The 21,996-nt window shown below is 42.5% G+C and overlaps 5 protein-coding genes and 1 non-coding gene across 7 annotated transcripts; 5 read left to right on the forward strand and 1 right to left on the reverse strand.

Annotated features, from left to right (window-relative positions):
• The first annotated feature begins 349 nt into the window (after nucleotides 1-349).
• Nucleotides 350-2,997, forward strand: LOC120695194 (G-type lectin S-receptor-like serine/threonine-protein kinase SD2-5). The gene has a single exon (XM_039978496.1). It carries the CDS (start codon nucleotides 362-364, stop codon nucleotides 2,852-2,854), a length of 2,493 nt encoding a protein of 830 aa, XP_039834430.1. The 5' UTR covers nucleotides 350-361; the 3' UTR covers nucleotides 2,855-2,997.
• Nucleotides 2,998-4,340: 1,343 nt separating this feature from the next.
• Nucleotides 4,341-9,138, forward strand: LOC120695205 (protein HIGH CHLOROPHYLL FLUORESCENCE PHENOTYPE 173, chloroplastic-like). Its single transcript, XM_039978505.1, has 17 exons — nucleotides 4,341-4,636; nucleotides 5,142-5,357; nucleotides 5,455-5,616; nucleotides 5,728-5,778; nucleotides 5,881-6,015; nucleotides 6,114-6,137; nucleotides 6,259-6,370; nucleotides 6,710-6,835; nucleotides 6,931-6,980; nucleotides 7,245-7,403; nucleotides 7,480-7,575; nucleotides 7,655-7,770; nucleotides 7,895-8,018; nucleotides 8,161-8,274; nucleotides 8,364-8,444; nucleotides 8,533-8,741; nucleotides 8,856-9,138. The coding sequence occupies exons 1-16, from the start codon at nucleotides 4,568-4,570 to the stop codon at nucleotides 8,677-8,679; spliced, it is 1,782 nt and encodes a 593-aa protein (XP_039834439.1). The 5' UTR covers nucleotides 4,341-4,567; the 3' UTR covers nucleotides 8,680-8,741; nucleotides 8,856-9,138.
• Nucleotides 4,910-4,981, forward strand: TRNAQ-CUG. Its single transcript has one exon. It is a non-coding gene; the product is annotated as a tRNA-Gln (tRNA).
• A 3,715-nt stretch (nucleotides 9,139-12,853) lies between the features above and the next one.
• Nucleotides 12,854-13,799, reverse strand: LOC120695214. Of its 2 annotated transcripts, none has more exons than XM_039978513.1 (2): nucleotides 13,245-13,799; nucleotides 12,854-13,160 (listed from the first exon to the last, which is right to left on the reverse strand). In XM_039978513.1, exons 1-2 carry the CDS (start codon nucleotides 13,524-13,526, stop codon nucleotides 13,143-13,145), a joined length of 300 nt encoding a protein of 99 aa, XP_039834447.1. In that variant the 5' UTR covers nucleotides 13,527-13,799; the 3' UTR covers nucleotides 12,854-13,142. The 2 variants fall into 2 exon arrangements, with proteins under 2 accessions (XP_039834447.1, XP_039834453.1); XM_039978519.1 differs by having other exon boundaries at nucleotides 13,254-13,789.
• A 1,958-nt stretch (nucleotides 13,800-15,757) lies between these two features.
• LOC120695229 (actin-related protein 2/3 complex subunit 3) lies at nucleotides 15,758-18,371 on the forward strand. Its single transcript, XM_039978527.1, has 4 exons — nucleotides 15,758-16,178; nucleotides 17,309-17,417; nucleotides 17,496-17,765; nucleotides 17,984-18,371. Exons 1-4 carry the CDS (start codon nucleotides 16,176-16,178, stop codon nucleotides 18,124-18,126), a joined length of 525 nt encoding a protein of 174 aa, XP_039834461.1. The 5' UTR covers nucleotides 15,758-16,175; the 3' UTR covers nucleotides 18,127-18,371.
• Nucleotides 18,372-19,051: 680 nt separating this feature from the next.
• On the forward strand, nucleotides 19,052-19,987 carry LOC120651356 (zinc finger A20 and AN1 domain-containing stress-associated protein 12-like). The gene has a single exon (XM_039928836.1). It carries the CDS (start codon nucleotides 19,255-19,257, stop codon nucleotides 19,849-19,851), a length of 597 nt encoding a protein of 198 aa, XP_039784770.1. The 5' UTR covers nucleotides 19,052-19,254; the 3' UTR covers nucleotides 19,852-19,987.
• Nucleotides 19,988-21,996: the final 2,009 nt, after the last annotated feature.

Below are 21,996 nucleotides of genomic sequence, written 5' to 3' on the forward strand. Positions count from 1 at the left end.
AAAACTTCAGTAACTGGATATCAGAACAAGGACCAAGGGTGCTGGAATTGGCACATTGCCAAGAATGACATCATCAGAACGCTGATGCTAACAATCATCAATCTTGTTTCTAGTGTACTTTAGGTTTGTTTTTTCAGGACTTGAATGCCACTAAGTCTCCACTCATCCCCTTGTCCAATTCTTTAATCTGATACACAGACGCTTGTCTTTGCCCAATTTTCCCTCCAGACAAGCTCTAAACTCATGTCTCTCTCCCCTTGTTTCTCTCCGAGATCAGTCTCCATCTTTCAATTCTCCAGACCAAAAGATCACACGATCTGCAGAGATATCCATGTCCAGTCCAAGAACTCAGAAACCAGCCATGACTGGGGTTGAAAGCTTGCTACTCCTCTTCATGCTGTCCATTCCAATATCCCAAGCTTGGTCCATTGATTACCCTAGCCCCATTGCCAACCTTCCTTCTCTATGGACCAACAACGAAGCTACTATCCCTTACAATACAACCTACGGCAACGGTTCCACGATCAGAGCCATTCTTGTCAGGCAGAAGCCTGCCGGGTTTGGTCCATCCTTCGGCTGCGGCTTCATCTGCGCTGCTCCCTGCAATGTTTTCCTCTTTGCAGTCTTCTTCTTTTCCATTGGTGATCCAAGTAACCCTGTCTTCAATGCCACAACAATGCCAAGGGTCGTGTGGACAGCTAACAGGTACCATCCTGTGAAGGAGAATGCATCAGTGCAGTTTACCAAGTACGGAAATCTCATTCTCAGAGACTTTGACGGTTCATTAGTCTGGTCCACAAATACAACAGGAAGCCCTGTTGTTGGCATGAATCTTGCTGAGACGGGGAATCTGATTCTCTTCGACATTATGGGGAAGACGGTGTGGGAATCATTTGCGCACCCAACTGACACACTCCTCATTGGGCAGTCACTGTGGCAAGGGAAGAGGCTTAGGTCCACTTCCTCGGTAGCAAATAGTACTCAAGGTCAGTTCTACCTCACTGTGCTAGACAATGGCCTGTATGCTTTCATTGATGCAGATCCTCCACAGCTCTATTATCAGAAAAGCTTTAACATTACTGATGCAATAGTTCAATCAAAGACAAACATATCCTCTGATCAGACGAAGAATAGCACGGCTCACATTTCCTTCTTACAAGGGAGCTTCTCCGCATTTCTTAGGTTCAACAGCACAGATATCAAGCTATTCGATATCTCTCTGCCTTTGCCATCATCAGCGCAATTCATGAGCCTTGAGAATGATGGGCACCTGAGAGTCTATGGATGGAATGGTATTTCATGGAAAGCTCTTGCTGATGTTCTGCAGGTGTATCCTGATGAATGTGCATACCCTACAGTATGTGGAGAATACGGTATCTGTTCGCAAGGACAATGCAGTTGCCCAAGTGGAAATATTGATGATGACCTTTTCCATCAGTTGGATGACCGGCAACCAAACATTGGCTGCTCCCTAGCAACCCCTCTGTCCTGTGACTTTATCCAATACCATAAGCTTATGGCACTCCCAAATGTCACGTACTTCAATTTTGCATACAATTGGACTACCGATGAAGAAAGCTGCAAGGAGGCATGCTTGAAGACCTGTTCATGCAAGGCAGTCTTTTTTAGGCATCAAAATGTCTCTAATGGATCCTGCTTTCTGGTGCCAAAGATTTTCTCTCTCATGAATTACCAGCCAGAAGTAGTTGGATACAACTTATCTGCATATGTCAAGGTGCAGATGGTGCCACCACCATCAAGTAAGAAAATAAATGCAACTGCTTATCACATCGGTGTTCCTGTTCTGGTTGCAGTCATCTGCCTACTCATTCTCATGATCAGAAGAATAATAGTGAAGAGGATGGAAGAGGATGATCCATTTAAAGGAGTGGCTGGGATGCCTACACGATTCTCCTACAAACAGCTGAGAGAAGCAACCAATAACTTCAGCAAAAAGTTGGGACAAGGAGGATTCGGGCCAGTCTACGAGGGAAAACTTGGAAATGTCAAGATTGCTGTCAAATGCTTGCGTGACATTGGCCATGGGAAGGAAGAATTCATGGCAGAAGTCATCACCATTGGTAGCATCCATCATATTAATCTTGTCAGATTGATTGGGTACTGCTCCGATAAATTCCACAGACTCCTTGTTTATGAGCATATGAGCAACGGGTCTCTGGATAAATGGATCTTCAGAAAGAACCAAAGTGGCTCACTTAGTTGGGCAACTCGATATAAGATCATCCTAGACATCGCCAAGGGCTTGGCCTACCTTCATGAAGAATGCCGCCAGAAGATTGCTCACCTTGATATCAAACCAGGAAATATCCTCCTTGATGACAAGTTCAATGCAAAGATCTCTGACTTCGGTCTAGCAAAGCTTATCGATAGGGACCAAAGTCATGTGATGACCAAAATCAGAGGAACAAGGGGTTACCTAGCACCGGAATGGCTGTCATCAACAATAACTGAGAAGGCTGATATTTACAGCTTTGGTGTAGTTGTGCTGGAAATAGTTAGTGGAAGGAAAAACCTGGAAAACAATCAGCCTGACGGAAGCGCTAATCTAATTAATATACTGCAAGAGAAAATCAAGATTGGGCAAGTTCTGGATATAGTCAGCAATCAGGATGAAGATATCCAGTTACATGGATCAGAAATGACAGAAGTAATCAAGCTAGCCGTGTGGTGCTTGCAGCGTGACTGCAGTAAACGACCGGCCATGTCCCAGGTTGTGAAGGTCTTGGAAAGTAATATGGAAACAGAAAGCACTTCAGGCTATGATGCAACAGCCAGAGATGATATTTTTGATGCATCATCCCCTTTGTCCCCAGTGCCAGTGTCTGCAAGATGATATGATATAGGGAAAGTAGGAAAACGAAGGCTACTTGCAATTTAGTTGCAATTATCGTGTGCAGTGTTTTTGTTAATTTGTTTCCTATCTATTTTAATGTGTGAATGAAATATGAAGTTTTATGGAGTCAGAAACTCAGAATCTTCCAAAGCATAAAAGAAGAGCGGAGATAGTTCCAAGTTTACATTTTTTTTTCTTCAATTGGCATAGCATATTTTGTCGCCTGGGGACACCCTATATGCCAATAAGTCACAAATTATTTTTCGATTTGTCAACAGGGTAGTGCCGTTTTCTGCAAAACTTTATGCTGCACGGATAGCAACTGCAATTCAATAAGACCACATACTGTATACACTTCCAAAATCATGGGCTACCATTTTTTAAAAAAGCTTTTCTAGTAGTGTTCGAGGTGAGATTGCATAGCAGCTAAACAAGGCATGCGATGAGAGCTGACTGATAATGATGATGAAGTGATGACTGATGATGATATTTCCCAGAACATTGGAGGCCTGGTGCGTTATGCAGAAGCATACTATTCGTCTATGTTCGGCTTGTTTGTGGAAAAAAATGAGAACAGGTTATTCGTCGTGTGGCATGGCAACATATAATCTGGCCATTTTCTGTTGTCTTCAAACAATTGCAGTCTTCAAGGAGATGATCTGTGCCAGTTACTAGGGGAAAGCATCAGCAACTTAGCTCGCCGCTGGCCTACGCCACACGCCATGGCGAATTGGCGATGCCAGTACGCACCCGTGCTAACTCTTATCAAGACGAAGCCACTACATGGCTCATAACGAAACAATGTGATGGAAAAGGAAGCACACGTGTGCGGAGAGCGTACCGTGATGTCGTCGGGCAAGAAGGTCGGGTAGTGCCCAGCGCCCCGGCCGCACATTTCGTCGAACAGGTTGCGGGCTGGTCTGCCTGAGAAATGGAGCGATCCATCTCAAGTCCGAAGGGCAGGTGCCATGCACATCGCACCCGTCGCGCCGAGAGTTAAACTCGACTAACTTTAACTATATCAATAATTACTATCCAAAATCCAAAATATGTACTATATTTTAGGGTGGAATCAATGAAACAAATTTAATATTACAAATATTATTTATTCTTTTCTATAAATTTGATCAAAATTTGCAAATTTAATTTAAAATAAACCTATTACGACATGTAAATAAAAACACGCATACTCTCGTTCCTTACCCTTGGTAGCAAGAAGCTGAAACACAATCTTACTACTATTTAGAGGACAATTTCTTGTGTAGTACGAGAAGATCTTATCTTTAAAAAAAGCACTGGAAGATTCTTTTTTTTTTTGCGAGGAGCACTAGAAGATTATTAAAGAATGACAGTTTCCGGGGGCAGTAATGATCCTTAAACCAATTTTTTTTTTCGCGAACCCCACGTTCGTGCGCACGAATCTCAAGGTCCCGCTGGGGGCCGCTGGGAGTTATCAGTTGTGGCCTCGTGGGCGGACCACCACGTGCACGCACCAGACCGCGGCAATTTGTGTGGTCCGCGCCTCGCTTCCACGGCGCTCCGGCGGCATCCCGTTCGTCGTCATCGTCGCGCGGCGCGCCCGATTGGCCGAACACCAGCCTCAGTCCCGGCCTCCCAATGGCGTGGTGAGAGAACACCTCCCCCTCCCGTTTCTCCGGCCCCTTGCTGTCGTCGACTCGTCTCGTCCCCTCCAGGGTCCAGGGAGGGAAGAAGATGAGCTGCTCCTCTTGCTGCGCCGCCGCCGCCGTTCCGTCTCCCCCGGTGGTTCTCGCCAGGCCGCGGGTGAGCGCCCCACCTCCTCCTCTTTGTAGCTCATTACTGCGTCGTCTCTCTCGGCGAGTGGTGCGCCCAGTTCGCGTGGAGTTTCGATGCCTCGTCGAAACTCAAGTCCCCATTCGATGAATATATGTGGCGAAATCTTCATATATTAGACGAGGTCGTTAGGGATTTGCCATCATCAGCGGGAGCAATTAGGTTAGGTTGATTAAACCCGACAAATCCTATGCCGAGAGTTTTCTGAATTTAGTATTTTTGTGGGAGCTTCGACTCATCAAAGGTCCCATGGTCTAGCGGTTAGGACATTGGACTCTGAATCCAGTAACCCGAGTTCAAATCTCGGTGGGACCTAATTTTTTCCTTTTTTTTCCAATCCTGATTTGATGGGATCAAGTCGACCAATGACCAGCTCAGAGCTACTGCATCTAATTATTGAAACCAGCAATTCCTGCCAATACCAAGTGTCCTGATAGCATGACATGTAATGCAGTATTGCTATTTTTGTCATCAGGTGAGGTTCGCTGCTTCCTGCTCCACAAGAACAGACCAGAAGGTGCTTTTCCTCGGTTCCAGACAGTTTCCAAGGATCACATACAACCCATCAAGCCGTGCGTCGTCACGGTTGTCGCGGAGAGAGGTAATAGCTTTTGCCGGGCAACAGTCTTGGGACATCGGCAGATTTGTCAGGACTTTGTACTTCTTCAACGGGCCCCCAAACCCTCTGAAGGTTTTGTCACCAACTTCTGCTTGCTGCCGTTTTGCATTCAGTTTTGGGGTATGAGCTAGCTGTCTTGAGCTCTTGATGCTTTTGCTTTGGCTTGTAGATTGTTGAGTCCATCATTAGCAGTTTCACTAGCTCTGCTTCTAGCGAAGCGCCGAAGAAAATGGAAACATCTGATGTGGTGCTGGTCACTGGAGCCACTGGTGGTGTTGGGCGCCGGGTGGTCGACATCTTGCGGAAGAAGGGCATACCAGTTCGAGTATTGGTATTGTACATGCAACTAAACTAATTTTGGCTTTTCACGTTTCCATCTGTTACATGAACAGAACTGCTGCTTAATAATCGTTTATGATATTTATTCCATTTTTTACTTCAGGCTAGAAATGATGATAAGGCAAGGAGCATGTTGGGGCGCGACGTAGATTTGGTAGGTTACTTATTTTACTTGAATTTCTACATGCTGTGCTGTGGGATCCAATTTCAGTCAACAGCACTTCTGCACCTACTTCAAAGCAACTGCTGGTTTCAGATCATAGGAGATGTTACAAAGGAAGATACACTCGATCCTAAGCTCTTCAAAGGGGTCAGGAAAGTCGTGAACGCTGTATCTGTCATAGTAGGACCAAAGGAAGGTGATACACCAGATAGACAGAAGTACAAACAAGTATGTCATATGCCCAATACTCTATGAGATGTAAAAAATTTATGAATTCTAACATCTGGATACAACGGTGTGTCACTTACAGTCTCTTATTCGTGCAGGGCATCAAGTTTTTTGAACCTGAGGTAGCGCATCGAGACATCTTCTCATGTATAAGAAGTAGCAACTGGTTCTCTCCTAATTAAAAACTGTAATTTTTGCTTCATGAGACCCCAAATTCACTACATTATATGTTTTTCGAATCAGATCAAGGGACCTTCGCCTGAAATGGTAGAGTACATCGGAATGCAAAACTTGATTAATGCCATAAAGAACAGTGTTGGACTAAGTGAAGGGAAACTTCTATTTGGGCTTAAAGGTATACCTTTCATTGCTTGATCAAATTAAAAATATTCAACTTATTTTCATATATTTCATCTGGCACTACTGCGTTCACCAAAGACCTCTATAGTGCCACAAAAGTCACAGTTAGTACAAGAGATACCACTGATAGCGTTACTGACATTTGGGCCTTGGGTCCATGTAATCATGTCCCCATAATTGGCTATTGTTGCATAGCATATACTTCCTTTGATTTTAAAACTTTAAGTAAATCCACCTTTTTATAGGTCATGATGGTTTTACTTCACGTCAACTTGTTTGTTTACTTTCTCAATGAGTTCATTAATCTTAACGCAATATTCTCATTCTTATGTAGGCAACTTATCTGGAAAGATTGTGTGGGGAGCTCTTGATGATGTTGTAATGGGTGGTGTTAGTGAAAGTACTTTTCAAATCCTACCAACAGGAAGTGAAACTGGTGGGCCAACTGGGTTGTTCAAAGGTATTTATTTTTATTCCTTGAACCTTGCGTATGAGATGTTGCATTTGCTTGAAATGTTGCTATTGTAAGCTTACCTGTGCATCACCTTTATCTAGGTACTGTATCTACTTCAAATAATGGTGGGTTTACTAGTATAAGGACAAAGGTAACTGACTACTTTCATGTATTATGTGAAAAGAAAAATACTGCTAGGCATATCATTACAATTTATGTGCTACGTTATTTGCAATAACCAATTATATCCTATTATGCTGCTTCATGTAAATAAATGGAAATTTTCTTTCTGGCAACATAAGCAGATGTGAACCATGCAGGCACCAGTAATTTATAACTTTTTTTTATTTGCTAGTGAATCCTGTTTATGGTGATGTTTAATTGCTAACAGTTTGTTATTTTACTCGAACTGCAGAATTTCACTGTTCCAGAGGACCTGTCAGCATACGATGGTATTGAATTACGAGTTAAAGGTGATGGGCGACGGTATAAACTCATTATTCGGACAAGCTATGAATGGGATACTATTGGCTATACAGAAAGCTTTGACACAACTAAGGGAGAATGGCAAAGTGTATGTCATACTATGCTGTAAATATCTTCATTATTTGTTTCAGTGACTTAGAGCTATGTTCTTATTCCTGGTTCAGGTTAAAATACCTTTCTCTTCTCTGAAACCTGTATTTCGTGCTCGTACTATGACTGATGCTCCACCCTTCGATGCAAGCAGCATTACTTCACTGCAGGTATCTCTTTCTTTTTTTCTTTTGTAAACTTTGAACTCTTGGTAAACTTTTATCTAACATTAATGTGATAATTTTGTAGCTTATGTTCAGCAAGTTCGAATATGATGGAAAACTCAACCCGACATTTACTGAAGGTCCATTCGAGCTTCCTTTTTCAAGTATTAAAGCATACATCAATGAGCCGATCACTCCAAGGTTTGTCTATCTAGTAGTTTTCAGGAGATGAGACCAGTTCAACAACATAATAAGTAAAGCTCATTTTTCAGTTCCTTTCTGGACTGTTCAGGAATAATTGAGCTTGTTTGGTTTTGATGCACAGGTTCGTTCATGTGAGTTCTGCAGGAGTTACAAGGCCTGAAAGACCGGGTCTAGATTTAAGCAAGCAACCGCCTGCTGTTCGCTTGAACAAAGAGCTTGGCTCCATCTTAACTTATAAGTTGAAGGTATGCTCACTGTCTTAAACTCATAATTATAAAAATAGAAGGCCTTCTTATTTCCCTTGCGTAATTGTACATTGTCTTTTAAGGATGTCTACCGTGTTGGTTAAGTTGAAACCCTTACATAACGTCTGAAGTGGCATTTCAGGGAGAAGATTTAATTAGGGAAAGTGGTGTTCCGTACACTATTGTGCGACCATGTGCGTTAACTGAGGAACCAGCTGGAGCCGATCTCATATTTGACCAGGGGGACAATATCACAGTATGTACAGGAAGCGCCATCATCATGACATCCCAATGTGCTCTTCTTTTTCCTGTGATCCATTTAATAAACTTGTTGCACCATCTCAGGGGAAGATATCAAGGGAAGAAGTTGCCCGCATTTGTGTAGCGGCTCTGGCAAGCCCAAACGCGGTGGGGAAAACTTTTGAGGTTAAAACTCTGCAACTTTTTTCCAAGACAAGAAATTGTTGTCAATTATCTTTGAGAGAAAGCTAATGACAATAATTCTTTTGATCAGGTCAAGAGCACCGTTCCATTCAGCGAACCATATGTGATTGACCCTTCAAACTCCCCTCCTGAAAAGGACTATGAAGTGTATTTTAAAGAACTAAAAGAAGGCATCACGGGTAAAGAGGCATTAGAAGCTACACCTGCTCAGGTCTGAAGAATGGTTGCATGAAGAATGCCATCTGCTTTTGGTAAAATTTGACACGATAACTCTACTCAGTAAGTCTTGAGCCATCCTAAAGCTGAACTGAGACCTGAAACTCATTATTTATACTGTGCCAGTAGCTGTAGCTTTTGATATGTGCTATAATCCTGATGTTGCATACTTTGCAGCCATGGTGATTTTAATACCAAAGGGGAGATCCTTTGTGAAAGAAGATGCTTTCGATATGGAATGTAAAATGAGCAGGCAGTGACAATATCTTGTCTTTACCATGCATGTATATGAAGAGAAACGTGAGTCGCATAGAATTGTAGGTGACACTTGCATGGTAAATCTAGGAAATGAATTACTATAGGCAGATGTATGTATCTGTATTTTGTCTCTTGTAGAGTGCTGCACGTGTTTTATAACAAAAGAACAAAACGTAAATTTAATTCTATAGCATAACATAAATCGTGTGTTTTAAAAAATTTATTAACCATCAAATTAGGATCCTCACGGACGCGGGAGATGGCAATGCAAGAAGAGAGTGGTAGGTATTAAGCCGTTTGAGAGCGTTCTTTCACCGGTGAAGCCAAAAAATATAGCTTCGCCCGGTTTATAGTTTATTTTTACCCCGGTTCACAAAACGGTTTCATGCTACATTGTCTCGATTTGTGTAGAACAAGAAGCTGAAGTCTGCAAAAGCCCTTCCAAATGTGTTTCGACCATAATGTGTGTTCTCAAAAGGCTAAAACTGACCCCTCCCTCCACTATACCACAACACTAAAATAGCGTCGGACGTGGGTCGCTAAAAGTAGAGAATTATTGACAAATTATTAGTCGGTAAAAATCTCTAACGAACTACCAGTATTTGAATTTTCCCAACTGAAGCACATCAATTGGTATAGAACTTTAGATTTCCCAATGAACCATTCGTTGGCAAATCTCAATAGTTAGGTCAAACAATAAGTCAGTATACATGGATCATAACGAAAAGCAGATGTGTGGTTTATCTTTTTCTTTTTAATCTAAAATTAAAATTTTGTAATTGGTATTTCTCCCTCATAAGAACTTCAAATTTGATATAATTTCTATTTTCTAAAAGCAGGATCTTTCATTTAATAGTGTTTGTTTGTATGTTAACCGTTATTTCTTAGATCTTTTACATATGACTTATTTTCTTCCTCCCAATTAGAAAATAGAAATATAAGTTTTTGCATAACAATTGGTAATGTAACTTCATATTTTCTAATACTATGATAAACATAAGGTTGTATCTAAATTTGAGGTGCTTACAAGCTCAAAATATTATAAGATATTCAAATCTTAAAGTTTGACTTGATTTATAAGAAACTATATAAGAGATGTATCCTTTTATGAATAATGTATGGTTCCAATTTGTTAAAACTGATTAATTTTTTATGAAAAATTTATGTGCCAAAAATTTGTTGTCATGTAAACTTTTAGAATTTTATTACAAAATTTATATATTATGGTATTTATTATGTGGTAATTTGGAGATAGAAGTTTGAATTGTCCTTAGTTGACAATTTAATTTTTCATCTATCTCCAAGACATGAGCTAGAATGGAAAAAATGAGCCTAAATATAATTTTTCCACAATTTTTCAAATCTTATTGGAGGTACCCGTAGTTCAACTTGGAATTATTTTTGATAAGCATGTAAAATTCATTTAAATGATAGAAATACCAATAATTGTTGAAACTGCTACATGATAACCTAGATGTTATCTATTGTATGTAAAAAATATATTATTATATAAGATAATTATTATTTGCAGGTTACTTTGCAAGGGTGCCTTAGTTAGTTATTTAAAAATAGAAAACAACATTTTTGCACAATATGAGGAAATGTAAATCTTCAAATGTTAATAGAAGGGTTAAATTAAGTCTATGTTCTAATTTCAAGTGTAAATGAGTAAGACAATAATTTAGGGTGAATAAACTTCAAAGTTTGATTTGTGTGAAACAATACAAGAAATCATCCATTTTCCGAACAATGTATACTTTCATTTTTTGTAAAATCTTATGAAACTTTTATGTCAAGCTTATACATCTACAAATTGATTCTATGCAAATTTACAGAATTTTTGGAGAAGTTTTGGGTACTATTATCATTATTTTATAATAAGGTGTATATACAAGTTTGAATTATTCCTAACAAACATTTGAAAATTTTATCTATTTTCAAGATATGCACTATAATGGAATAGAAATCCTTAAACTATATTTTTTGTAAATGTTTGTATACTTTATTAACCATGGCACAAAATAGGTAAAATTTATATATATATATATAGATGTATATGTAATTATTTTCACTGGACCGAGAAAACCTCTTGATTGGGCTGAATTTGGCCCAACCTGTTTGAGCTCCATCGCGCCCACATCAGTCCGCTCTATTACTGGTCGCCTATCGCTGATCCAATAGACAGAGCCAGCGATAAGTGCACGCAACAAAACCCACACTGCACCCACCGTGAAAACCCTAGGTAATCTGCTTCCTTTTTCTGCTCACACCTCGCGGCGGCCCAATTGAGCAAGAAACCCTTTGCAGCGCTAGGGTTGTAGGATGTGGCGCGAGGAGAGAGAGAGAGAGAGAGAGAGAGAGAGAGAGAGAGAGAGAGAGAGAGAGAGAGAGAGATGAGGACATGACATCTTCGGACATGACCATTGATTATAAGGTGAGCTCATTCCAACATGTGCATGGTAATTTCTGGTATACCTGACTTGGTTCCACATGTATATGTCTTTATTTGATTGAACGTCCAATTGTGTTTCAAAGTGAAAGCTCATCAATGACCATTAGACAGAGAGAGAGAGAGAGCGCGCATTGTATCTTGTGTTATTTACTATATGCATGTATATACAAAGATGTATGGTGCTATAAGAACGAATGATAAGCTATGGCTTTGTGATGCATATACTCTGGATGCCTTAGCACTTTGCTCAATAGTGGAATAAAAGGTATAGTGATCCATATTAAAGAAAGGTGTTTATAGTTGTAAGAGCATCATATCATATTATTCTTTAAATATGGACAATATAATTTATGGAATAATTTCAACCATATAAGTGTTCCAAGTGCGACAACTGCAATTATCACGGTTTAGATGTCCTCCCTAATACGTCAACAGATGAAAAGAGATATCAAGTATAATAAACAATCGAAGTCCCCAAATAAAAACTACTCGACTTCGATGATGCAATCAAATTTAAAGATACATGACTGAATTTATATAAAAATATATCAAAATCTATATCACCAAATTAGTATCATCAAATAAATTATGAAATAAATTTTCACGGTGCACTTGTTTGACAACATAGGTGCAAATATTTTATTTTATATATTTAGTCAAACCTAAGATAGGTTGACTTAGGAAAAATCTAATAAACACAGCTATATTTTAGGACAGATAGAGCATGTGACATTATAATGTCAAGTTTCTTGAACCAATCTTGGACCAACAATTTTTTTTCTAACTGCAGTGCATTTTTACTGTGCCGGATCGAAATTCGAAACTTGCAAGTCGTGATCTGTGTGGTGCAAAAAGTTGTAGCCTCTAATGATTTGTGCTATATAAAATCCAGACATTGCATTCTTTTTTCTTATGAACGGACAACAGGAGATTTGCTGAATTTTTGTTAGAAGGAGAAAACAGAAAAAAAAACTGACACAACTAGCCACACAGGGAGATGCCCACGCACAATAAAAATAAAGCAAAGAACAACTCAAAATCCCAAAGGAGAAGGGACAAACTCCACTGCAAAGTGCAAACATCCCCCTGCTCTGGCGTCGATCAGTGGCGGATCTAGGATAATTCTTAGGGGAACTTTCTTCCACCCCTAGACAACTTTAGCCTCTCCTCACAGTGCATCCATGGTGAAAAATTGTAGGAGAGGTTTAGGGGGCTCCATGGATCCAGCGGCAGTAGGAGGGGCTAGAGCTGGATCGGCCCCTGGCGTCGATGTTAGTACAATGGGAGCTAGGCATTCAAATACGATTGTGTTCATAATGCACTTGTGCCGGACATAGGAAGAGATCGCCCGAGCTCCAATATCTATCCCTAGGTCCGCCACTGCCTGCAAGATCTTCCATTGTGCAAGTTGCAACAGAGAAATAGTAACAAAGCTCAGTTTTCACAGCAGAGAAAATAAAAACGGTGACATGAAAACAAGTTAGATTGATAATATGGTCCCCCAAAAGAAATAATTCCAGCACTATATTTTGCTGTATTTTGCATACCTATCAGGATCCTGAGCAAACTAAACTAGTGGACTGTGGACGCACCAACATACATGGAAAGCATCCTACTACTATCTTTACATTTCCAAGTACAAAGCAAATTTTCTTCAAATACAAGTGCAAACTATCTTCACCAAATTATAAAAGTAAAAAAATAGTTACATTAACAGACTCCACTAACAGCAGAATTCATGAGCCCCGGATGTGTCACCAGCAGCAGAAAACCTGCATCGGAAAACAAGAACAACAGTCAGGGGAGCAGAACACCTGCAGCAACCATCCACGTGCCTGTTCAGACAGAGAGCTCACTGTTCCAACCTTCCTCCTCCAGCTCCGGTGGCTGCGCCTCCCTCGTCCCCGCTGCGCGCTCGCGAGGACCTCGGGCCGCAGCACCAGCGGCGACCAGAGGCCGCTCCTGCCGTACTCGAAGCCGAACTCGCCGGCGTCCTCGAACTTGCCGAGGAGCTCGTCGGAGACGTCCCTCGGCACCACCTGCACCACGCTGCCGCAGCTTCCCTCGGAGGAGTCCGCCGAGCCGTCGTGGGAAGGCGACAGGCTCATGAGGTCCTGCAGCGATGGTGACGACGCCATGGCTTGTCCTGATCAGGCGGACAGGAAGAATGCATGACGGGTGGATGGATGGATCATGGATAGGTGAGTTAGGTGAGCTGTTGTGCTTGCTTGGTTGCCGGGCAAGATGCCTGTGGGGCTGGGAGGGATGGAGATTGGAGAGAACACAAAGAATCTCCCGTTGGCTTCCTGCTGTTTGGTACCTAGTAGTTCAGGATGGTGAAAGGACCAGCACCAGATTTGTTGGTTCCAGTGTCGTCCTTCTGTGTTCAGAATGTGCAATTTTCAAAAAAAAAGAAAGAAAGAAGATCCCGGGAATTATAATAGACACTGCCATAGTGTGATGTGACGTGGCACGCATGGCTACATGATAAGGTTTTGGACTATCTCCCCAGCTATACTTTGTATAATAATATATAGGTACTGGTTATATATATACAGTCTCTGTTCTCCTACATTTAATTTCAGTCTGTCAGAGCCGCCATTGTTCATGAGTGACCAGCTAGCAGATCCATGGAACTTTCTTTAGGTCCTTCCATTCATGTGACGCATCGCTGTGAAGATCAGATAGACGTTGTCATTGCATGATGGTGATGCACGCCCAAGGTATCCATGTACATGATGCAAAACGGCTACCTTTATATTTTGTGTACTTTTTTATAGCAAGCCGTGAATGGTTGCAGCAAATTGTAGTCTGGTACACAGTTGGCACAAGGCATCAGATGCTCCCTAATCGTGTCATGCACTTATGACATAGCACGTGTTTTGGATCCCTTAATCGGATCATGACCTTTTTATCGTCAATAGAGTTTTATCCACTCTGTTGGCGTGGCTTGTCAGCTAACCAGCTAACAATATTTTTCTCTCACACCAAATCAACATCAGTCACCAGCCAACCAGCTGTATTTTTCTCTTACAACAAATGAGCACCAGCCACAGCCAGCTGAACAGAGTGGCATCACCCTCTCTTCAAAAGAAATTATGTTTCGGATTAGGTGCACGCAAACTACTAAAGCTGTTGGATTTTTGTCCACTGATTACCCTTTATGGCAAGCTTGAAAGTTTGGAAATAATAATGTCATATTTGCCTCGGATAATTAGTAGCCAAATATTTTTTTAGCCATGCATGTGTCCCTTGTTCAGAGGTAAGCTGACTGCAGTGAGGCTAAAGTTTGTTTATACAAGAAGGATTAGAAATTTAAGTGCAATGGATAGGTTCTTAATTAATATTCATGCACAATCTGAACAACCTCATAAAAGAACAACCTCGTTATGAAAACTGAAAGTGGAACAAACTGATGGAGTAGGATCCACCCAATCAGAAGGGGGCTATATTAGGCACCTACCTTGCACATTCCTGCACCTTTTGCCGTCAAGATGGAAGCACCAACTTTGATGGAGACTCCTAAACCTAGATTGTGCTTCACTGCTCCCACCCATACTCTGCTTCCACTGCTCTGCAACTGAAATTTGTGCAATGAGAAACAAAAAAGAGAAATCAGCCTATAAATAATAGCGGGTTATGGGTCTGAGATGAACAGTTGAACCTGCAACTATTTAAGTGCAAGTTTCTCTTTTTTATTTCTTTTTGCATAAATTTTTGTTCGACTTCAAACTTTGCATGATGGTAGATGCTTATGTGCTCTATCCATCCATATTTTTGGATAAATTGTTGATACACAAATTTAGGTGCAATTAAAGTTAGAAACACGGTAACATTCTAATGGGTGGCAATACCGGATACATTCTGAATCAATGTATGCTTGTCACCATATTATAAGTTACCCCCAAAAGACTTCATCTAAAGCCATTGCATAGAGTTATGAGGGTCCTTGAGTTCATAGCTCAACTAGCACAACTTAATAAGAAATTAGTAAATTTAATCCTCTTTTCTCAATAATGATCATAATCTATGGGCTCAAAGACTATCCATGACATTTTTGTGGCATTTGGTTTGAGATATGTGTCGGCGATATGTCGTTAGTTTCTAACTCTCAACATAATTAATTTAGTTACTTTTAGGAATATGGGATAACGAGAAATTATATCATCTCGTTAGAAAATAAAAAAACGAGATTACCCTACAATATGGGTTACTCAAATGACACGTATAAGTTGCACTTCACAGAAAACTTTATTTGTGCTTCATTTATCATCAACGCTAATGGACCTGATTTCTCTGTCTCGTTGCACTTCGTCCTAAGAACAAAACACATTCAAATTTCAAATGATAGGATATCAGAAACCGCCGGCTGCAGTCTGCGGTCTGCCGGTGCCATTTATGCAGAAGGACCCTACAATACAGAAAAATTATACCTCAAGATCTTCCCCAAATCCCCCCAATCATCCTCTCCACCCAGATTTCGTCTCCTCAGGGGCGGATCCAACGTGGGACCCCGAACCCGACGGTCGCCGCCGCCTGCTCGCCGTCCGGCCGTCGGCCGCCGCTCGCCTCCCCTCCCCTCCCCTCCCCAGGCCTGCGCCTCCCGGCTCCCGCCGTCCGTCGAGCCGCCAACGCCACCTCGGGAGCGGTCGCGCTGGCCAGCGGCACCGCCTCTCCTCCTACCGCCTGCTCTCCCCTCCTCTCCGACCAGATCCACCTATTCTAACTCGGAGGAACTGCTACGCCGCCACTGGGCGGCCGGCCACTCCTGGTTGGAGACCGGCAAAATGGTACGCACCTCTGTCTCGCCCTACCATGGCAAGATGCATGGAACCACCCTGGATTTCCTTCTTGACCCGATTCCTCGGGATGACGCTCGATTCAGATCCCCGTGCCTCCGTCGCGGACTTGATCAGTCGGATCCACCTCTTTGGGGGATTTTAATTTCTTGTCTACTCTTCCCGAAAGTAAAGTAGGTAGCGGAGTGGATGCTGGTTACTAGCTCCTTTCTCCATGTGAATGGATGTCTTTATTTGAGGTTGCTCTGTTGAGGTGTGTACGAGCAACTTAATAGCCTTGGTATTGGAATCTATCTGCTTAGAGATTTTGTGAACCTGCTGTATTTTCCAGTGGATCAAAGAATCAAATCTTGCCATCCAAACCTGTCGCGATGTTGAATTCCTGATCCAAGGCTGGAAGATTAGCCATTTGAGGTTTGCTTATCGTGAAACCTATAATTAGAAGCTCACGGAATCACATAGACTCCAAGGGCAGTCTATCTTAAGGTGTGGGTAGCAAGCATGTTCGTTCCAGGCGTTTGTGGTGTTGTCCAATGGAGGTCAAGTGCATATTCTCTGTCATGGTGGCATCTGGAAACTAGAATGTCATACTGATTTACTCTGGTTTCAGGTTCAAATATGGTACTCTTGTCATAATGAATGAGAATGTCTATTCGAGGTTTGAGGTAATGATGTAACTTGAAATGTTTTGGGGAAGGTGACTCTAGATTAGAACAGTGGCTAGAAAAATCTAGTGTGAATATTCATTAATGGCTGCCAAACAAAATGCAGAATTCCATGAAAAAAATCTTTGTTATGTGTTACCACTAAAGCAGTACCACCTGGATAATAAAGAACAGTATTGTCAATTTAATACGTTGCAGCCCATATCTAAAGTGATAGTTGGACAATTTGTTTCAATTCCCAATTCTCAACTTGGAGCCACACTGCTAATTAACCTTTTGTGTGGGTTTAATTGCTTTGGATGGATTGTGGCAAACAAATGGACTCATCACCTTTTCTCCTGGTTTTTTCCACACCGTTATGTTACTCCAATTGTAATTCTGATTAACTGGTGATATTTAATTACTATATTGTTTTAAGAAAGCTTAATAAGCATTGCATCAATCCATTGTGGGCAGGTTTATCACTCTAGTTTTGTTGATGATGATAGCATCACCAAAGCTTGTGGCTGTCCTTTGCTTCCACTAAAAACTCATATAAAGGGTCCAGCCCCCACCTCTGAGCCAGGTATCCTGTCAACACTTAATACAATTGATGGTTTACTTCCACCGATACAAGAATGCTGATTTTTTGCTTCTATTACAGATAAAGCGGACATAGTTGATGAAGCCATAACCTTCTTTCGAGCAAATGTTTTCTTCAAAAACTTCCATGTGAAAAGCCCAGCAGACAAGTTACTGATCTATCTGACATTTTACATCAATATTGCCCTGAAAAGATTAGAAGGCTGCAGGACGATAGCTGTTGGGACCAAGGCCATCATTAATCTGGGCCTGGAGAAAGTTCCTGTGCCTGGGGAACCAGGGTTTCCTTTCCCTGGACTTTTCACTCTTCCGGTATCCCAGGAGGAAGCAGGTATTCAGTTTTATCTACTTCAATTGCATAGCCATATGTATATATTTGAATTAGATTGTCTTTTTTTCCGAATAGATGTAATAAGCTGTTATTCAGTATCTCATCTATGTAGTGTTTTGCTTATTTTGTAGACTAGTTAAGTATTTCACCTAAGTATTCATGTGCCCATGGATTGCAATGACAAATTGATGAATAGGCATTTCTCTGTCTAAATTCAGAACTGTTGAGGAATTATTTGAAGCAGATAAGGGAGGAAACAAGTGGAAGACTGCTCAGCTGTGCATACAGAGCTAATGGCTTTCCAAACAAATGGTGGTTGGCATTTGCGAAGAGGAAGTTCATGAACATTGTCATCCTTTAGACGACATAGATATTTTCGGCAACAGGTTAGAGTTGTTTGTAGAAATCCTGGTATCTCTTATGATTGCTAGGCAAATATGCCCATGCGTTGCTACGGACAGTTGGTTTAATTATCATATACGTATAGTTACCCGTTGTTTAGGTTGGTTCTAATAATGCCTGTTTGTCCAATGCAAGAGTCCTTGTATTTCACTTACCTAGTCCTGTTTGGAATATAAAGCTGTGTTTAAGCAGAATCGTTGTCCACAAACGGTGAATGCTGTAGGTAGATATTGTTCTGGGTCTCGAAAGGGAAAAAAAACCCCTCAAATTACTCCCATCAACAATGAACAAAGTTTGGATAATCCTCCAAACTTTTATTTGGTTCAAACTACCCCCGCAACTATATCAATTGATCCTATTTATTCCCGTAATAAGATTTATCTTTATCGTTTCTCCACACCCAAGTGGAATAGTATTGTTATGAAGTCCACTATCACCTTACAAAATTTCAATTTTAAACTCCACTTACATATGGAGAAAGAAAAAGACAAACTTGGTAACAGATATACTCCCTCCATTCAGTTTTGATTGATATATTTTTCATATGGCACAATGACTAAGGACACTAAGTGTACTTATCAACCTAAACCCTAAAGGAGTAAAACAGATCAATTAACGTGGTTGTAGGAATAAGTTGAACTAAAAGAATAATTTAAGAACTAAAAACGGAGGGAGTACTTAAGAAGAGTAGTTTGGACTTTTACCATGAAAAACTTTGGCAAAGCGTAGCTAGAAATTGTGTTACAACTTCGTTATCCAGCCGTGTCCGCCAACAAAATTAAAGCTGGAGAGATCGTGCGGGGCTTCTGGTGCGTACGTGATCCAGGCAGGCGCGCGACTCGGAAGTCGGAACTTGTATGCCACGGATCGGACTCGGAATTCGCCTCGCGCTTGGCCGCCTCGGCCTTCCCCTACAATAAAAGGAGACGCGAGGTGCCTCGCTCTCTCCAACTCATCGTCCACGCAACTAGGACGTCTCGTGCTACTGCTCGATCGCCCCGGTTCCCCCGCGATCCCGATCGATCGACGACCCTCTAGCTAGCGCGGAGTGCGCACGTAGCAGCGACCGCCGCCGACGACGACGCCCATGGCGGCGGAGAGGCAGCAGCAGGTCTCAGGCGGCGGCGCGGCGTCGCCGATGTGCGCCAACGGCTGCCCCTTCTTCGGGAGTGCCGCGACCAAGAACATGTGTTCCAAGTGCTACAAGCAACACGTGATGGATACCGCCGCCCCGCCCGTCGCCGAGAAGAAGGCCGAGGTGGAGGAGAGCGGCTCATCATCCGCGGCGCCCGTCATGTGCGCCAACGGGTGCAGCTTCTTCGGCTCCGCGGCGACCAAGAACCTGTGCTCCAGCTGCTACCGGGACTCCCTCAAGGCTGCCGACGCCAGCGGCCTCGCCGTGGCCGAGAAGGTCCATGTCGCGCCCGACCAGCCGGCGCCCGAGGCCTCCGCCGCGGCCTCCTCTAGCGCGGCGCCGGCGGCGAAGCCGGCGCGGAGCAGGTGCGCGTCGTGCAACAAGAAGGTCGGGCTGCTGGGGTTCGTCTGCCGCTGCGGCGACACGTTCTGCGGGCTGCACCGCTACACCGACGAGCACGCCTGCGGCTTCGACTTCAAGACGGCCGGCCGCGAGCAGATCGCCAAGAAGAACCCGCTCGTCGTGGCGCCCAAGATCAACAAGATCTGATGCAGACGGAGACGACGAAGAGCAGTCCGCGGGTCAGATGGAGACGACGAGTAGTGCAAGGCTGGGTAGCTAGTGATGATAGTTTTCTCTTAGCTTCCATGTTCTAGAAGTTAAAACCATTCCCGCTATCCTCCAATTAGTCCAAAAGCAAGCTATCCAAAGCATAATCTGTCAATTGCCCTAAAAAAAGCATAATCTGTCAATTGCGCAAACAAGCAGAGATAACTCGTTTCCACCTTTAGGGACCAACAAGTTAAAGCAGGGGGCGGGGAAGCGGCAAAGTACGACGTAGATAATGAGTTGGATCGGGGGAGGGGCACATGAGGAACCGCGCCACGAGGTGCGGATGTGGGAAAGCGCGGCGCTGAGGGCACCCGCAACCAATGTTCATCTAAACGCTAAATGGTAGCGTTGAGGGCACCCACAACTAATGTTCACCTAAACCCTAAATGGTAGCCGTTCGGTCACCACTTGAGTAGCAAGTAGGTCGTGGACACGTCGTGAAACGGTGTGTACACAGGCTACATGATTTATACGGTAGAAATAAAATTCATATATTTATGCAAGTGATTTTTTTTAAAAAATATAATATTTTATCAACCAAACATTACAAATGACCAAGCTTAATTGTTAAAAACACCAAATACGTAATCATGTGCTCGCTTATATCTCAGTGTTCAAACCTAACCTTTCAAGTGCTAATACGAGAGAAATACTTGTCACGACACTTGCACTGGGTGGTCTTCGGATTTGTTTTTAGTTAAGTTGGATAGCTCTCTGAATAAGATTTCTATAGAGTCCAAGATCATCAAATTTGGAGTTCCGAGTAAAAAGTTATTTGCATTTTAGTTGGGCATTATATGGAATTTCCGACCCCAGCGGAAATTTCCGGTCCGGACGACGAAAATTTCTGGTGGGTGGAAATTTCTGACCGGAGGCGGATATTTCTAGCCCGTGCGATGAAAATTTCCAGTTGGGAGAGCTAACTTTTGACACAACAGCCTAGTTTTTTTTTTTTTGGGGGGGGGGGGTTCTATGTATACTCCCACGCTCCTTTCAGTTGGGGCTGCTGGTTCTTCACACGAACTACACATATACATAGCCTAAAGAAGCTCTCCTGGCTCTAAATTTGCAAGAGTTTTGATTAGAGAAGCGAGTTAGGGTAGAGAGAGATTGGGAAGAAAGATTGAATGAAAGTGAGCAATCCATTCTTGCAGATTCAATCCCCTAGATGGCAAGGAGTTGCCCCATGAGCAACCAAGGATTGTGGTGTGCCACAGGAAGTTTGTGAAGGTTTCGATTTTGCCTCCGCAAGGAAAGAAATCAAGAAGTGATGTGGGGAAAAGGTTGAGAGCGACTCGGCTTTATTGGAAGCACCCAACGAAGACGTAGGAACTCTCAATGGAGAGATCCGAACTTTTTTACATGGCATGAAGGTCAGCCCCACCTATTCACAAGTTTTTGTGTAATTTCCGATAGACTAATTCCGTGGCATGAAAGTCACCCCCACCGCGTTCATCTCGGCATGTGCGGTATCACCCTCACCCGCGCTGCCCACTTCTCTTGTTAGCCAGTCGTCATCCGCCCTCCGCCGTCGGAAGCTTGCCCTTCGCCACCCTCTCGCCCTCCGCCACGGCATCAGCATCTAAGAACTCCCCATCCTACAAATATGACTACCGCATGGCAGCACTCACGGAGGAAAATAAGTCGGGAGGAAGAGGGGACTAGTGAGTGAGACGACGTGTAGAACAAGGTGGGATCATGCTATATAAGCAGTGAAAGGAGTGGCGTCTGCGTGGTGGGCTTGGGCTTGGGTCCTGAATCATGCGGCTGATCAAAAGGCCCATGTGGGAACTGGAGTCTAGCTTCCCATTTTTCACCTCAGGCCCAGGCTTTACTCCATTTAAGAAAAAAGAACACTCTATTTCATTGCCGCTCAAAAAATATTACATTATTTTATTCATTATTAAAACTCCTACTAATGTTTTTTTAGTAAAGTCACAAAATAAGTTGCCCCTTTTTACTGTTTCTTATCCAAAATTGATTTTTTTAATAAAACACAATGCCATAAGCTCTGTCGTCCACAAAACAAGCGATGACCACCACATCCATCTTTCCTTGTAGCTGTGATTGTAATCTGGCAAT

The sequence above is a fragment of the Panicum virgatum genome, chromosome 1K, assembly GCF_016808335.1.
Source record: "Panicum virgatum strain AP13 chromosome 1K, P.virgatum_v5, whole genome shotgun sequence".
Lineage (NCBI taxonomy): Eukaryota > Viridiplantae > Streptophyta > Magnoliopsida > Poales > Poaceae > Panicum > Panicum virgatum.

Coding starts and splice junctions, on each gene's coding strand:
- LOC120695229 (XM_039978527.1), top strand. Junction 17,418..17,495: donor AGCCCCCACCTCTGAGCCAG/GTATCCTGTCAA, acceptor CTTCTATTACAG/ATAAAGCGGACATAGTTGAT. Junction 17,766..17,983: donor GGTATCCCAGGAGGAAGCAG/GTATTCAGTTTT, acceptor GTCTAAATTCAG/AACTGTTGAGGAATTATTTG.
- LOC120695194 (XM_039978496.1), top strand. CDS start 362: ATGACTGGGGTTGAAAGCTTGCTACTCCTCTTCATGCTGTCCATTCCA.
- LOC120695205 (XM_039978505.1), top strand. CDS start 4,568: ATGAGCTGCTCCTCTTGCTGCGCCGCCGCCGCCGTTCCGTCTCCCCCG. Junction 6,371..6,709: donor ACTTCTATTTGGGCTTAAAG/GTATACCTTTCA, acceptor ATTCTTATGTAG/GCAACTTATCTGGAAAGATT. Junction 8,445..8,532: donor CGGTGGGGAAAACTTTTGAG/GTTAAAACTCTG, acceptor TCTTTTGATCAG/GTCAAGAGCACCGTTCCATT.
- LOC120695214 (XM_039978513.1), bottom strand. CDS start 13,526: ATGGCGTCGTCACCATCGCTGCAGGACCTCATGAGCCTGTCGCCTTCC.
- LOC120651356 (XM_039928836.1), top strand. CDS start 19,255: ATGGCGGCGGAGAGGCAGCAGCAGGTCTCAGGCGGCGGCGCGGCGTCG.